Source organism: Ursus arctos, unplaced genomic scaffold (genome assembly GCF_023065955.2).
Source record: "Ursus arctos isolate Adak ecotype North America unplaced genomic scaffold, UrsArc2.0 scaffold_30, whole genome shotgun sequence".
Lineage (NCBI taxonomy): Eukaryota > Metazoa > Chordata > Mammalia > Carnivora > Ursidae > Ursus > Ursus arctos.
In genome coordinates, this window is record NW_026622986.1 from 6,124,111 (window position 1) to 6,141,267 (window position 17,157).

At 42.2% G+C, this 17,157-nt stretch overlaps 1 protein-coding gene across 15 annotated transcripts in view; it reads left to right on the top strand.

Annotated features, from left to right (window-relative positions):
- The window catches only part of NRP1 (neuropilin 1), a 136,845-nt gene that overhangs the window by 82,290 nt on the left and 37,398 nt on the right, over window positions 1-17,157 (top strand). For all 15 annotated transcript variants that reach the window (XM_048219534.2, XM_048219536.2, XM_048219530.2 and 12 more), the window contains one exon: window positions 13,815-13,970. In XM_048219534.2, coding sequence (XP_048075491.1) covers window positions 13,815-13,970 — 156 coding nt within the window. The remainder of the gene's footprint in view (window positions 1-13,814; window positions 13,971-17,157) is intronic.

Genomic DNA, 17,157 nt, shown 5'->3' on the forward strand with positions numbered 1-17,157 from the left:
TAATTTGGGGTTCCTGTATCTGCTAAAATTAACTGTGATTATCAACTTCTGTAATACAATAATCCAGCCCCTTACTCTAAGAATTTTGCTGCTTTTAAGAAGAATTTACGTATCTGTTTATCTACTTACCTTCTTTGAAGTGTCTAGATTTATAATATCCGTGTGTGTCATATACAATTCATCTGAATTAAAATCATTTTATAAAAAGTAATTCAAACAAACAGATTACGAACAAGTTCATTCAATTTCTTTTAAAATACTGGCTGTTTTAGTAAAACCGTGCAAAGTGATGTGTTCTTATCCTCAACTTTGCATCTAAGAGTATAGTAACAATGGGACAGGATTCTTACTGTTCTGAAAACCTGCAAGGTTATCTGAATGGAATGCTTTCTTAGCATTTCCAAATATGAGCCTCAGCTCCCTGTTTTTCTGTCAAGAAGCACCCTTTCCACGTGCACACACACACAACATGTGGCCATGTTCACCAAGAAAGCATTTCACCTCTTGTCACCTCCAAGTATGTGGCTGAAATAGATGTATCCAACCACGTGTTAAGAATGGTTCCAGTGGATAAATGCAAGTCACAGCTTCCATTATGTTAAGGACTTTAGGCACTGCTAGAGGACAAATAACACGATATGCTTAGTGTAACATCTGTGCTCATTCTCCTGTGGTTTGAAAGTAGTCGCACAGATGCATTTTTCTCATTGTGTGACCCAGGCTGAAATGCATGAAATTAATATAGATAGATTTTTTTTTCACATGACATTTGGATAGCAAAGCAGCGTATCTTCAGAGCACGGAATGATGCCATGCTTTGTCCCTTTCTTCGAAGAGGAGCCTGGAAATCACTAATCATTATAGAACAGTTCTCCTTTCCTTGTTTCCATTTTCCACCTCCCACACAGAGTCGGTCAGTCCAAAATTGCAGAACGTCGACTGTGAATTGCAATTGCAAACGATTAAGTGGGTTGGGTTTTTTTTGAAAATTCAGTATTTCAAGGCTTTTCCTACCCCCTTATAAAGAATCAGTATACACTTCCTGGCCAAATGGTCAGCTTCCAACAGGGAAAACGCCGTTGACCAAATAGTAAATCGTCAAGTTCATTTCATCTGCTCTCAGGAATGACTGGCATCCCTTCTAAGACGGAATGTTTACATGCTCACTTTCTGACAGCCAGCTGTACCTAGGCGGCCTGCTCTTTCTCTCCTCTCCTGTCTCCGGGGCGGCATTCGTTAACAACCTTAGGCGGGCGACCAACTTTAATCTCAATAATCCCATCAGCTCCTCGCAGGATTGTTAATGCCAAAGAGAGGAGTTTTCTTGGACACCTGCGCTTGCCGATTCTTCATCAGCACATGAAATTCTCATTAACATGACAGGCCCACCTAGATCCCTGAAGAAATACATGGAAAATCGGTGTAAAAGGATGCCGTCAGAGTTTATAGGCCAAGAGGCTGATTTAGACCATCACCCCCATCTGCAAGTCTTTAGTTTCCAGAAATTCATCCTTGTGTTTGTTTTTGAAACCAAGCTTTTAGGAGGAGGGAGAAAAATTAAAGGCTTGACTTACTGGAAAACTAATAATAAACAAGTCATTTTGTTTGTGCTGGAGTAGACAGACGCTGTTTGAGTACAAATGTGTGTTTATCTGGAGCCATTTAGGGATCTCCCCACTCGTGCAGATGAAACTTTACGGGTAACGTGGAACCACAGCTTCTGAAACAGAAATACACTTTACCTATACAGGACATTTAATATTTTTATAGTCTTTTAGATTTGAAAATCTCTTTAACCTGCTGATAAATTGGAAAGATGTATGTGTCCATAACTGAAGTCACTGCTCACTGCTCCTAGGAAGGCATCATGCAGCCTTACCTGGGGGCGGAGCCAGCTCCAGGATCTCTCCCATGAGGCCCGCTCATGAGGACCCTAAGACAGAGAAACACGAAGATCACAAAAGGGCCAAAATCTGCATTCGTTTCCCAGCCACACACAGCTATCATTGCAACATCTTTTATTTTTTTTTTAGATTTTATTTATTTATTTGAGAGAGACAGAGAGCATGAGAGAGGGGAGGGTCAGAGGGGGAAGCAGACTTCCAGCTGAGCAGGGAGCCTGATGCGGGGCTTGATGCCGGGACTCCAGGATCACAACCTGAGCCGAAGGCAGACACTTAACCAATTGAGCCACCCAGGCGCCCTATAATTGCAACATCTCATAAAGACCACACATTACTTAGGTAAAACGATAGAGACCTACAGTTATGCAGTGAAATTTTGATGTCGTTCCCTTTTAAAAAACACAGGGTGGGTATGGGAAAAGTCTAAGATACCAGATACGTAAACATTCCGTGCGCATCACGCTTGCAAATAACTTAGCTCTAAAGTAAGTTATTACGTGAGGTTGGGAGCATGACAGATATTGTGAAAAAAAAAAAAACATTTACGTCCTACTGTCCTCTGGGGTGACTTCTGGGAGGAAGGACACATACTAAGCTACTGAGAGGTCATTTGAGAAATAAGTAACAAAGAATACTTCACACAGCATGAGTCTAGCCAATGAAACTCGTGCAGCGGTCTCCAGCATCGAGTAGTGGACTTTTCAAAGGACTGGAAATTTTATGAGTAGTTATAATATTTGCAGTTATAAATACCAAGATAAGTATAATCACATTCCTAGCTTACGTGTACAAGTTAGCTGCTCAAACACTGACTTTGACTTTCATGACAGGTAGTTGGCGTGTGTTTGGAAGAAAGGAGTTTCAGACCTTGCCAGCAAGGCTGGACTGACACAGCATTGAATTTAAATTCAGCAGAATATATTGAGCATCTGCTAAGGATGAGACACTGTAGGTAAGGGCCAGGTGAATTTAAAATGAAAGATTCTGCCCCTCGTTCAAAAGAGTTATAATCTGGGTACCACAGGCAAACCACACACACACACACACACACACACACACACACCAATTACCCAAGTGACTAAGAAAAAAAGTATTAGGGTCACATTCTTATGGTTAATGTGTGTATGAATGCTTCATAATGATCCTCATAATAACTGTGCATGGCCACTAAATGGAGTAAGCCTTGGTATTTTTGTTGGCAAGAGGAGAAGACTAAGGCTTAGGATGGCTGATTAACTTGAATAACATTGTCCAGGTCACTTTTTAATGTCAAAGTTACAGAGGCACTTTTGGGACATGTACTTTATGCCATCACATGCTGCCTGCACCCCCCCCCCATTTTTTCCCCTGTAGTCCAGGATGTATTGAGCATTTTTAATGCAGTCTACCCACTCTGATTGAGATTTATCGTTTCCTTGACTTTGTCCCTCACTGACTAAAGGGCAGGAATCTGGGAACCTTCCCTCTCTTTCACCCAAATATCCAGCACTTACTTGTGTGATAAATGAGTAATTGCCAATCACCAACTTCCCTCCGCAGAAACAAAAATACCCACCATTATACGCTCATGATCTGAGCTCACTGCCTGCTCCTTTAATGTTTGAGGAGTCAGTGGCATGATTTCAACAGCAGTGCGAATCCCTGAATAAACATAACTTTTTATGCCACTTTGCTGAAATGTTTTCTCTTAAATGTAGATATAAACATAGGGCAGGACCGGACCGCGGAGTGTGCCATTTGGGCTCCAGAGAGAAGTCCCTGACTCATGCAGAGTGAGGCTGAGGGGTGGCCCCAGGAACGCTGGGATTCCCAGAGGCAGTGAAGGCGTGCACTGCGCAGTTCCCCCGGCAGAGAGTGCACGCTCGTGAGCTGAAAGCTCCTTCCAGGCAGGATTTCATTGTCTCTCTGTCACTTGCCAAGCTCTTCCTGGCCTGGATTTGTGGACCACATGAAGGCCCACGCAAAGGGTGATGTGTGTTGGGAGGAGGGGGTGCATTGGACCCTTAACTAGCCCTCTAAAATCAGCTCTGCCAGGAGATATTAGATAGAAGGAAAATATTCATCATATCAGATATTTTGAAACACAGGCAGCTGGGTGGGATATTTTTCCAGCTGATTCTGCCTTGAGTTCATCAATCTTGGCCCCCTCCCGGGCCAAAGTCTTACGCTATCTTACGAGATCCGGTTTGAATGACTCAACTGACCCCTTTTCCAGAAAGCCCATTCCTTCTCTTTCTGTAAGGAGTCTTTCTTCTATGGAAGGCCATAATGCCTCGTCTGTCAGTATGGTGGCACTTTTTACTTTGTGTTGTATTATCGTTATTTCCACACAGGCCTACTTGCTTCCAGAGCCTGGCAAACAATAAATGCATGTTGAGTTTAATGGACACTCAGCATCCTTCAGTTTAATTTCACACTTTGAGTTCAAGCATCCATGATATGTGAAGCACTATGATTGAGCTGTAGGACACATCTATGTGAGCATGCCCCATGGCTCCGTTCATTAGCTTAGAGTCTGCCCCCAAATATTTTAGTAAGAAGAAGAACAATAATTGATGTTTATTTATATAGTACAGTCCTATCTGTACAAAGGAATTATGTGCAGAGATAATAAATTGTGCTAAAATGTAAAATGGTTGTAATCCATACCATCCTTTATCCATTCTTCCATACTCTACCCTTTTGGTTTGGGCAGAGACAGATATCAGGAGCCGGAGATCTGTATACACAATCTACTTGATCTTATGGGATGTCTGGTGTTGCCTCCCTGTGGTCAGCTAGTACCACTGGACCCACCCGCTTTCCTGTGCCTACCTCCCCCATGCAAGTCCTACACTTCAGGTCTTCTCCCAGGAGAACACTTTGCGAGTTTTCGTGGGTCTTACACATAAACAATTAACAGGTGGAACCCAGAGGTATGGAAGGAGAGCACCATGTCAGCACATAACCTCCATGGAGTAGGCACTCACTGAATCTTTGCTGGGAACCCATCTAGCAAGAGCACATGCTACGACTCGCCTGTGATGCTTTTCACTAGGAGATCTACATGGTGTTTATATATATTTGAAACTGGTTGCAATTATTTCAAACCTGAAGCATACTTCCTTTTCTCTCTTAAGAAATTCCAATTAAGCAGTTTTTACTGTAACATTTTTAAGTTCCATTCTTAACCAAGTTTCTAGAAATTGCATTTGGTCTGTTCTGAATACTTGTCCTCTTCCCACATCAAAGGATTAGGCTAAGGTTTTAAATTTAATGTAACTTACAAACACACATTCAAAAAATGTTAATTGAAAGTAGTAAGTCCCTGAGTCCTTTACTGCTCAGCAAGAATCTCTGGAAATCTTAGTCAGAAAAGGGGCCATTGAAGTATCATCTTCCTGACTGAGCTATTGAAGGTTTCAGAGGTACCCATGTGCAAGGTGACATGGTATTGAAGCAAAGAAGCTTCTTCATTTTAAAGAAGAAAGGAGTTCACAGACCAGTGTACATCTTAAAAATATTCATCTTTTCTCAAGATCTAGGCATGGAGATTTAGCCAGCCTTTCTCTTCAACTCGACAGGAGAGTTTCAACTTGTCTTAGATGCAGTTTACTTATATCCCAGAGTCTACGGAAACCCCAACACATTTCATTTTCTCCTCTTTTTTTGTCAGAATAGATTGTGTCCCGATGTCCAGATTTTATAGGTGTCTCACGTAAGAAAGGAATTCAAATGGAATATCTGTCTGATTTTTTCTGAACACAATCATATCTGTCCAAGAAAATATGGAAGAAAAAAAAACACCTCAGGTTTTGCATAGTATGTGAAGACTTTTTGCCCGTACATGTCTTGAATGTGTTTCATAAACTAAGCTGAGCATTTTTTGGTGAGTGTCACAGTTCCATGTACTTCTGTCAAACCAAAGGTCTTCAAAGCCTAATGCTGTGTCCATCACACTGAGGAAATGTATACCAGTGGTGGTGCCTCCATTCTAGAACATTCCATCATTATGGTTTCCATATTGGAGTGGTTTGAGTAGCAGGATTCTGGAAATGTCTCTAGTTGAAATGCAAAAGTATGAACCTGCTGCACGGGGTCCCTTTTGTTTCTTTGGTGCCTATGCCACTTGCCAATGTTAACAACTACAGCAGATTTTACTATTTAAACAGAACCAGATGGAACTCTGGTTCAAAGAACATATCAGAATTAAATATTTCTTTTTTAATTAGTTGCTTCTGATTTATGCAAAAAAAAAAAGTAACATGAGATCGAAAGAATGTGCAATGAATTCAGACACAAAGGAACCCACGTAAGTATGATCTCTCTTTATCAGCCAGAAGAGACCAAGGTCAGACCTTGTTTGGGGAGTTAGTTTTTCTTGCCCCTTTTCTTGTTCTTGTGCTATAAGTTCAGTGGCAAGTCAAAGAAACCAGCCTTTCTACTGTATTTGTGCTGTGACTGCCTTATCTAATGTTATTCTAAGTGGCTGGCTCTCGGCTTCCGATAGAACTCCTCTTTCATTCACGTAGGATTGTTTTACTACCAGAGTTTTGTTACAAATTCTTTCCTTTAATTTAGCTATGAAGAAAGAGAGAGAGAGAAAGAGATTAATTCAGGCAATTAAGACCAGAAAGGAAAATTGGCGAGGCTCTGTCTGCATTACACTTTTCACAAACTTGTATATTTTTACTCTTTACCAGAATTTTTAAAACATTTCCTCATTATCTTTTGCTAACAAAGATCCCTCTCTACTGTCTTGTTTTTCAACAGCATAACTGAATCACTCGCAAAGGTTTGCTTTCTGATAGCCAGTGTAAATGTTAAACTCATGGTCCAAGTAATCATAAATGGCTTCAAATTCTCTATAATTATACAAAAATATATTTTTTAAAAAAGAAGAATCAGATTTCATTATTGTTGAGGAAGCAATCCTCAACTATCTTTCAGTAATTACCATGTTTTACAATACGAATGGGGCAACAGCATGGAGGTAGTGTTCGCACATGGGCCACGGATCTGATCTGGGTAAGTCCTGGCTCAGTCACTGGTGAGTTGTGTGACTCTGGGCAGGGTCCACATATCACTTTGTTCCTCAGTTGCTTTGTCCATAAAGCCCTCCATGCGTGACTGTTGTGAGAATTGAAAGAGGTAATGATTGTAAATTTAGCCCTTAATAAAATGCCTGACACAGAGGGAGTGCCCTATGATTTTTCTATTAATATAGTAACTTGAGCCATCAGTATTTTCTTATGTGATACAGTAATAGTGAAAAAATACATAAAGAGATAGAGAACTATGTCACTGGCTATAAAGTGATTATATTCCTGTTGGTAACTATACAAAGTCCAAGATGTTAAGTTAAGGAATGCAATGATCGGATGCTTGAATTAAGCCCACGGATCCTAGAACAGCATTAATGTTCAAATGCTCAGGCCTTATCAGAAAACATGTGTGTTATCTAAGGAAATGAGACAATTGCTTAAAAATATTTTCTTTAGCTTGTAGTGTCTAGTGATGAATTAAACAGCTCTTTGAGTCATCAGAGATGCTCTAAAAAAAAATCCGACATGCTCCCCCTGCTTCAAAATATTTTTCCTGTTTTTAATCAGACTTCAGTCCTTTGTCCTGTATTTTTTCAGGCTCTTGTATTGACCTGCTTTGGGAATGTTAAAAGCTGGTAAACGCTCCCTGGCCAATGCTAGCTCAATGGGCAGTATTTTATTGAGCAAGACAGATTTTCATTTTAGAAATGAGGCTTTCCACATTATGACATTACCAATAGCTGGTTATGTATTATTACAGAAAGCAAGGATATTCATTTCATGGCTCGGAGGCTGCATGCTGGTGTTTAACCAGCAGTTCGCAGAGGTTTGCTACGTGAATTACTACACAATGCTGAAACGTGCGCTTTGTCCTCAAATGATTCCCAGTAAAAAGTGTGCCTCTCCTGGCTTCTCTTTATCTGGGGAATGTGTTTCCTGTCATTACTAGGACAATGCCATGGCCATAAAGTACATGTGGATTATACATGTAGACATCTTCCAACAATGAGCGAGTCAGAATCATGGTCAGGATCCATGCCATGGGGAACCCTCACCCCACGGGAGCGTCTAGAACCCCATCCCGGCCCCCCAGAACTGGATGAGGACAGCTGTTTTCTTCTACTAGTGAGCCTCTCCCCAAACCCAAAATGAAAACTGGGCTTTCCTCTTCTGTATCTGCTGTCTAGCCATATCGTCTCCTTGGGGGTGGAACACAGTGAAAGTAAGATGTGGGTAGACAGTCTACCAGCAGTGTTAGAATTTTATATTTATATTGGAAACAGGATATTGGGTCATTTCTGCTGACGGGGCTATATAAGCTAACTCAGAGAGTGGCCGCCAGAACTCAAAAGGAGTGCGCTAGACTTCTGTAAAATAGTCTACATACTACCAGATAAGTACCAGATGTTTATGTTCGTCACACACACAGAGTGAAACATTCAACAATTGTAGTGAATCCGTTGATGTGCGGCTCCGTGCATGCCCCCCTCCCATCCTCACACCCCCCGTCACCCTCAGAAGTGCATCAAACTCAGATGTGAAATCACATCCATCTTCCAATTAAAAATAAAGCAGCTGTGAAATAATGATATTCTTTCAAAATGAGAAGATAGTGATTGGAACAGAGCTGATTGGATTTAGGGAAAGCAGGTTACTTAATTATGGTTATTGTGTGTCTGAGTTTTTACGGGAAGAAAGGAAGGATTGTTCAGAACGGTGAACGCTCCAAAACACAGAGGGGTGGCATTATGTAAAACTGTTCTGGGGTTGTAGCTTTGTCTTTCCAGCTGCCTGTCTTGGGTCGCCAATCTAGTCTATTATGATGTGAGGTTGGTGAGAACTCATCATAATTCAAAAAGCTAAACCACCAAGAGGATGGCCAGTGGCTGATTTAGAAGAGTTTTCATGAAAACTAATTATTTTGGCTTGAAAGTGACCAAAGCACAATACTCTTAAAAGAGCAATGCGCTTCTTAAAAAAAAAAAAAAAAAAGAGCAATACACTTCTTGACAAAAAAGGGCTATCGTGGTGAGGGAACCACAGTAAGTTGTTTAAAGGTCCGTTTATTTCGTTCATTCATTTCCTCCTGCTTACCTCTACACTTCCTTCTCCTCCTTCTCACCAGAACATTCTTTCCCTTTTGTGCCATTTGCCAGCTTCTACTGTGTATCCTCCAACACCTGTCTTAGACATCAGAGTCCGCTGTGAATTGTCTGCGGTGCCCCGACTCCAAGTGTCTGGGTAAAACGTTGATTCCTTCCTTCCTCTGTGCAGCACTCCATTCTGTCATCGTGTGTGTGTGTTTCCTACACTCTTACTTCTCTTTATGTCCTCACCGCTTACCATAGAACTTAGGGGAGAAGTGGTATGAAGTGTCCGCTGAGTGAATGTCAATTAAGTTGAATAAAAATGTTCGCAGGTAGTGGACCAATTAAATAGATTATGCTACAGCCTCACTGTGGAATACTACGCGAAGCCATTGAAAAATACTTTAGGCATGAACTGTATCCATCAAACTAAACAAAAAGCAAGTTATCAAACGTAGAGGTAATATGCTCTCATTTTCATAATGACAAAACATACATATATCAGCCACATATATTTTGCGTAGAAAAAAATATTCCGGAAGGAATATTATCGGTGGCTATTTCCTAATGTTGGTCTTATGGAGATTTTATTTTCTTCTTTAATCTTTTCTGCATCTTATAAATTTTCACGTGGCAGCTATTACTTTTCTCTATAGAAAAGCAGATACTCCCTAGAAGAAATCATAAAAGTCTGGATGGAGCAAAACACAACATGATGAGTTCCACCGTGGAGACATGAGCTCTGCACCAAACATCGTGGGGGGAAGAAGGGACTTCATTCTGCCTACCAGACCAGAAAGAGAAAAGAGTCATTTGTAGTCAGAAAAGAGGAAAAGGTTATTTTAGGTCAAGAGAACTTCGTGTGACAAGGCAGGAAAACAGAAGGGCTTATCTTGTGTGAGGAATAACAAATAATTTAATGTAGCTGGAAGGTACGGTTGCAGAGGCATAGATGCAGCAGGTGGGTCTAAAAAGGTCGACGGAGGCCAATGTCGTTATTAGCAGAGCCGGCTTCACTGGTGGGGAAGTGTAAACACCCAGGCTTTAGGCAGTAAGGCCCTGTGGGTCTCCTACACAGCCGCACGGGAAGTGTGAGCAGTAGGGCTTCTGGGGCTGAGGGTAACGCACCTCTCCCAAACCCAAATGCTGTGAGGGCATTCCTCGATGACACCTAGGGTGAAAAGACTTGAAAGAACTTCCCCGGTGTTGCCATGAGAGCTCCCACAGTGCTAGGGAGGCTGTGTCTTGTTAGAGTTCTGGGTACCATCCGGTTTTAATTGCAAAGGTTCAGGCCCCAGCCCTAATCATTTTGTGAGGTTGTCATTCATCCTTACGAAACCCAGTGGCAGTAATGTGAGGAAGAAAAATGAAATGAAATTTCAAGTATCCCAGTGTGGGATAAATAAGAGAATCTGCAGAATTTTAAAGCACAGCAGGAAATTTTATGCAATTACAAGGGGAGGGGGCTAATACATTTCATTGCTATTGAGAAAAGAAAATATTTTTTTTTTCTTTTTTACAAGGGATTCATGCATATGTTTTGGGGGCCTTTCTACCTGGGACTTTGGACATTTCCCGTGTTAGATACCCAGTTAATTGCGGTCAGTTATTCCTTCCTTTAAAGTCAATTGTTCTAATGCCTAGGATTTTTCTAGTTGACAACCAAGTAACTTCTTTCCGACCTGGTAACCAAATTTTACCCTAAAAACGAAATTTAAAAATTAGGAAAAGGGACAGCCAGGGAACGAAGTTCTAGAGTTATTTCAAATCAGCCTGAGCTGAATATGCACTCTTGGGGATTTAATCATTTCCAAACTGAAGAGCCATTTGTAAGTTTGACAGGAAGAGTTTATTTAAATAGCTCTGCTTCATGCTCCCTTGGACATCAAGATTTTAAGGGCCCTTCAGCTTGAAAGTGGATATGGCATTGGGTATGACTCAATGGATAGTCAGTAAAGCACTAAGTGTTCTGAGAGCATTTGAAAACAGTTGAAACTGTTGAGTGCAACCATGTCCAGAGTACCCATTAACTTTCAGATTGCAGAGTTAGGAAATCTAGAGAGTTTTTGAGGCAACTTAAAATCCCTTGGTTATTTGTCTGGAATACAGTTAGATTTAAGGCTGTCAGATAACATACAGAACAGCCAGTTAAAGTTGAATTTCAAGTAAACCATGGACCAGCTGTTAGGACGCCCCAATATCGCAGAGGACATACATGTCCCAAAAATATTTGTTGTTTCTCTGAAATTCAAATTTAACTGAACAGCCTCTCTTTTTATTTGCTAAATCTGGCAAACATGGATTGCCTCCCTTTTTTGAAATCTGTGCACAAATTCATACGAAGTCTTATGATTCACTTGTGAAAAAAAGTCAAATTCTGGTTATTGAGTAGACGTACTTGGAAAAAATGTGTTGGGTAAATATTTATTTGTTAAATTAAGATTAAAACATTTACCATTATTATCCTAAACTATTAATTTCTATTAAAGTCTTGCTCTTTTTTCCTCTTAGATCTGGCGACAGCAACCAGAGCATAAATTTTATATCTGTAAAATCAAGTAAATGAAAGAAGGACAGTCTTACATTGGATGGTGCTCCCTTCCTTTCTAGATGAAATCTCCTGTTGCTGAATTGTGTAACTTCAAGTTGGCTTTTATGGGCTAGTGATATAGCTGTTTTTCCTGGATGTAACTTTTTGTTCAGTTTTTGAAGTGAATTGGCAACATGTTGATTTAACTGCTCCAAGGACCTTCAGGAAAAAGCAATTCATGAAAGACAATAGTCATTCTTCATGAGGCTGACTGTACATTAAATGGAAATTCGTTACGTGTTCATGGCCTATAGGACTGGAGGGTTAATTGAAATTTTGTTTTCTGAAAATTGTCTTGCAGTAGGTGGAAAGCGGGATGCAGAAGTGGTAGTGGTGGGTAGGGGGTATGTTTCTGGCTTTTTGTTTTTGTTTTTTTGGCGTTTGTTGCTATTCTCATTGGAAAATGGCATTCTCTTACCTCTTAATAATGAACGTGCTGTTGAAACATTGTGTTAATGTGAAGCAGTTGTAATGTGCAGTCACTTTCTGTGTCCTTTAAAAAGTATTTGCCATATACTTGTGTATCATTTCTCTAAAGGATCTGCATTATGCACAAATAAAATAGGTAGAGGGTATAATAAATGGAGGGAAACTATTTTAAGCAAATAATCGAATGTATCCCAAAAAAGAAATTGAAAATATTTCTAACATACAGAAACTAGTAACGATTTTTGTTTAAAGATTATTCTTGGTTACTAATGATGGAAATAAGAAAAGTATAAGAAAAAAAACCTGTGGTTGACCCTTGAACGACCTGGGTTTGAGCTGTGAGGGTATGCTAATAAGTGGGTTTTTTTTTTTATAGTATGGTCCTGTAAGTGGATTTCCTTAATAACATTTTTTCTTCTATGGCTTACTTTATTGTAAGAATATAGTATATAATACATATATAAAATATGTGTCAATCGATTAATTATGTTATCTGTGAGGTTTCTGGTCAACAGTAGACTATTAGTTGAGTTTTGGGGGAGTCAAAACTTACACACTGATTTTCGACTATGCGGCAGATTGGCACCCCTAACTCCCCACATTGTTCAAGGGTCAACTATAGTTTACTTTACTGGAAACATGGAATCATCGGAAGTCAGAGCTGAAAGGGGCCTTCCGGGTTATCTAGTCCAACTCCTTTATTTAGCAAATGAAGACAGTAAAACTAAAGATGAAGTGACTTGTCCAAGGCCCCGCAGCTAGCAAGTGGCAGAACCAATCCTAGACCCTTGAACACCTGATGCCTAGATCTTTGCCCTGCCCACTCATGTCATATGGTCACAGGAACAACCCAAGCCACTGCAGACCTCTGGGAGGAAATCATGGACGTTGAGGCTTTGGTCACCCCCTGTCAACACTGCTGTGTTGCCCTCCAAGCAGCCCAACCTTCATGGGTATGAGACAAAGACCAGGCTCTGGTATTGAGGAACTCTCCACTGGAAACTTAACAGTCGGAGCTTACGAACCCTAGACATTGTCACATGGAGGCCTCAGTCCTTCCCAGATGGTGCCTTGGAATCCACCTGCCTCTCGAGCCAAACTGCAAGAAAGGCTGTGGGAAGACAGGGGGAAGGAAGGAATTTAAAGATGAAACAAAAATCCTTACTTTACCTTCCTTGTCTCCCTTCCATTCCGGATTATAAATCTCTGGCCCATTCTCCAAACCACAACACTCACAGTGCTTTCAGAGTCATATTGTTTCTGTCTGCGTTCTGTTTGGGAGGGGGCAGATGCTGACAAGCGTAATAGGATCCCATCAGACCCGAGTTCTAGTCCAAGCCTCTTGAAAGTCCAATGTACGAATTATTCTTGTCTTGATTTTCTGATAAATGTAAAATGACGTACACTGATGTGTTGTTTGGAAAGTATTTTTATTTATTTTTTGAAGATTTTATTTATTTATTTGAGAGAGAGAGAGAAGAGAGCACGAGCAGGGGGGAGAGGGAGAAGCAGGCTCCCTGCTGAGCAGAGAGCTTGACTTGGGGATCGATCCCAGACCCTGGGATCATGACCTGAGCCGAAGGCAGACGCTTAACCGACTGAGCCACCCAGGTGCCCCATACCTGTGCCTTCCTTTAGAAAGAAGTTAGGGGTTGTTGTTGCCAGATGGAATTAGGGCCTGTTGCTCTGAGGTGGGTGAAAACTGGAACCCACAGAAAAAGAGGTTTCAGGTAATGGTGGTGCAGGGTGAGTGACTGACCTCGCTTGTATTGTTTTGCAGGTAGACTTGGGTCTTCTGCGCTTTGTCACTGCTGTTGGGACACAGGGAGCTATTTCAAAGGAAACCAAGAAGAAATATTACGTCAAGACTTACAGAATAGACATCAGCTCCAACGGGGAAGACTGGATCACCATAAAAGAGGGAAATAAACCTGTCGTAAGTGTGGCCGCCACCTCCCCCCCCCCCCCCACCCAATTCAGTCTTTGAAATGGATGATCAATTTTTACTTGTTTATTTGGGCGCTTTCTGTCTGGCCTGGTTTAGTTTTGGATTGATTTAAAATGAAAAGTGCAATTAGAGGTTTATATCTGACCAAGGGGGTCTCATGTTCCCTGATCCAGAAGTCAGGAGGAAATTATACAGATGTTTCCAAGAAAAGTCAATACCAGCCAAATTAAGTGTCAGACTCAAGAATCACTTTAAGCCTCCCGCGGGGAGGCGGACTGTACACAGGAGAAGCCCTGTCCTCTTAGAACCTCAGGCGTGTTGTTTTGTTTGGTTTCCCTGTGTTTCTTCATTCTCTCTCGTAGATTCCTTCTTTCTTCCTCTCAGTAATGCGCTGCTTTTAGAAAACTCCTTTTCATCTACCCTCTGTGGCTCACAAACTAATTTACAAGTGTGTTTGGCTGCTTCTGTGAGAACGAATCGACCCAGAGGCAGTTCACAGTGTTCCCCCAGATCACACAGCCGTCGGACGCGACCACCTCACCACTCTTAACCGAAGAGGCCGCACCAGCCAGGCCCCGCCCTGGGCGCCCTGCACCAAATCATTTGGAACTGAGATGTTCTCAGTCTGCCTGTTTATTTGAAGTTCCGCTTGCTCTGATTTACTAATCAAAAGATGTCTGAGAAGTCATATTCGCCGTTTCCCCCAAATTAAAAGCTGGCCCTGAAGCCGAGTAGAAAGGCATGGAATTGATAAGGATAGTAGCAAAGATCTAGGTAACTTGAAATTCTGAGTTTGGGAAGAGGCCAATTAACAGGTCTTTGTCTCTCTTCTGCGCATACGTGGCCTGGTTTTCTCCTCCTGGGTCTGGAACTAAGAAAAGCCTCCTGAGTGTGAAGTGAGAGAACAGTTAATTCCCTTTGATTACTGAGGGCGGACAAGATGAAAGTAGATATGTGGAGAGCTGCTCTGTGGGAGGAAACTCCTATGGACAGCAAGTTCAAAGCCACTGTCTAGCCCTGGCGGACACAGAACCAGTCCTCCATCTGGGGAAGAGAAACCCTCACAGCCAACACTTGTGAAGCTTTAGCAAGTACGTTTTGATGCTAAGTTTCATGACTTACTCTTGAAGTATTTTTTGGAAGACATGCCTTGGTTTCAAACAAACAAACAAAACCCTGATGCCAAGGACAGGCCAACGAACAAAAGAATCCAGAGAGAGCAAGGAGAGCTGACCTCAGGCCTTCAGGCCGTTTCTTTAAAACATGAGTGGGGCTTCCCCGACACATCCTCGTCAGCTGCTGGCCATTGGTCATCCGCGTGGCCCAGAGGGGGGGGTCAGGGAGCACTCCCAGGTTCTGAGGGGTGTCTGACAATGCACACGGCTAGGCCCGTATCTGGAGCATCCTGGCAACAGAAGGGCTTCCAGGGTGAGGCAGACAGAATAAAGAAGGATTCAGCAAAGATGGAGGTGTGGCGTCTGAGCACATCCGTCGAAGCTAAATGCGGTCTGAACACCCACCTGAAGTCTCGATATTGTTGCGCACCCTCCTTTCCCTGTACTTTGGGGTCTCTCCGACACTGCCCTCTACCCTCTTCCCTGCTTTCTTCAGGGAGAGCTGGCAGGAGCTTCTCAAGACAACTCCAGCCGTCCTCTTTGCGTGGAATGGAACGTGTGCACTGCCGAGGTTTTCAGCAGACGTGAGGTTCCCTCGGTGTGAGCCAGAGTTCACCCCCAGCCTCTGCTGGAGCACGCAGCCCCCTAAACTGGCGGCCGGTCTCTCCCTGAAGTGGACTTGGTGACCCTTCAAGCGTTACGGTTTGGGACTCTACTCCCGCCGGCAGCTACCCATTACTCTTTGTCACACAAAAATGCTCCCACACAGACTGTTTCCCAGAGAGATTTGCTGAAGTAGGACAGAAATCTAAAGGCCATCACAGGCTAGGATAAATTATGATATTAAACCGTCTCTGGAGAGGGATCAGGCTAACAGCCAACTTTGTAACGCATTTGACCACCTTCCGTCGTGCAGGCCACTTAAGCCAAATGAAGCAAAAACATCACCCTGACTTTTAGAAGTCTTTTCTCCCAGGGGAAGGATGAGCCCTGGGAAACTGTGGTCCTCCTCTGAGAACTTACTTGGAAAGGTGGGGAGGAATCTCCAGGCCTCTGACGGGCCCAGTCACACCCCAGGGACACGACCTAACAGGAATATGGCGCAGCTAGGCTGGGTGAGAAGCAGAGCGCCCGTGGCTTTTACTTCTATGTGGGGTCTCCCCAGAGCAGAGCTGAAGGAAAAGCCAGAGGAATGGAGGCTTTCGGCTCCTCCGGAGGCAGTTCTAGCGCCAGAGTGTTCCAGCATGGCCAACAGTCTCCACTCCTCAGAGATCTTGCTGGAGAGCAGGGCTGTGGCGTCATGCCCAGGCAGCGTGGCCCGGCAGATCCTTGTGGGAAACTCGTTCGTGACTGGCACATAACTACAGTTGCAGTTACGTGCCTCATCTTTCTTAGAATAAAATGACTCATGTTTAAAACTAGAGGCAGGAGCCCTGGAAAAGCTGATTTCCAGCTGCGTAGCATTTATAATTCGGTTTTGATTTTGACCACTAACACATGATTTTTACCAACAACCCAAAAAAAGATGGAAGTTATTAATTAACGTCAGGGATACGATTTTCCATCAAGAAATGGAGTTAAAAGGGGGGAAGCTGCTTGCCCCAGTGCTGTAGCTGGGAATAGAACCTAGAATTTTCAAAAAGCCAGACCCTACACTGAACTCCAAAATTACTCCTTCTGGGGATTCCTGGGAAAGTAGTGTGGGTTCCCGTGAAATGTCTGTAGTATTCTGTAGGTCCTTATGATGAAGTTAATGATTTCCAACCTTTTTAGATAGTAGCATGTAGCCTTTAACAAATGTTGCCTTTCTAATAGTGTTTTTGGAGGTTCTAGGCTCAGAGAAAATTGAATAGATGATTAGGACAACATTCTGTATTACACGTGATTTTTTCTGATTGCTCTCATTTGAAAAAATAACATGACAAGGTTTTAATGCCGCCTCAACCTTGATAGACAATGCTGAAGTTGTAAATAATTTTATAGGCATTTGTGAAAACATAATTTTGCATTCGTCTTAAATCTAAAGAGTCTGTTGTTAAAAGGCATTTTCTTTTTCTACA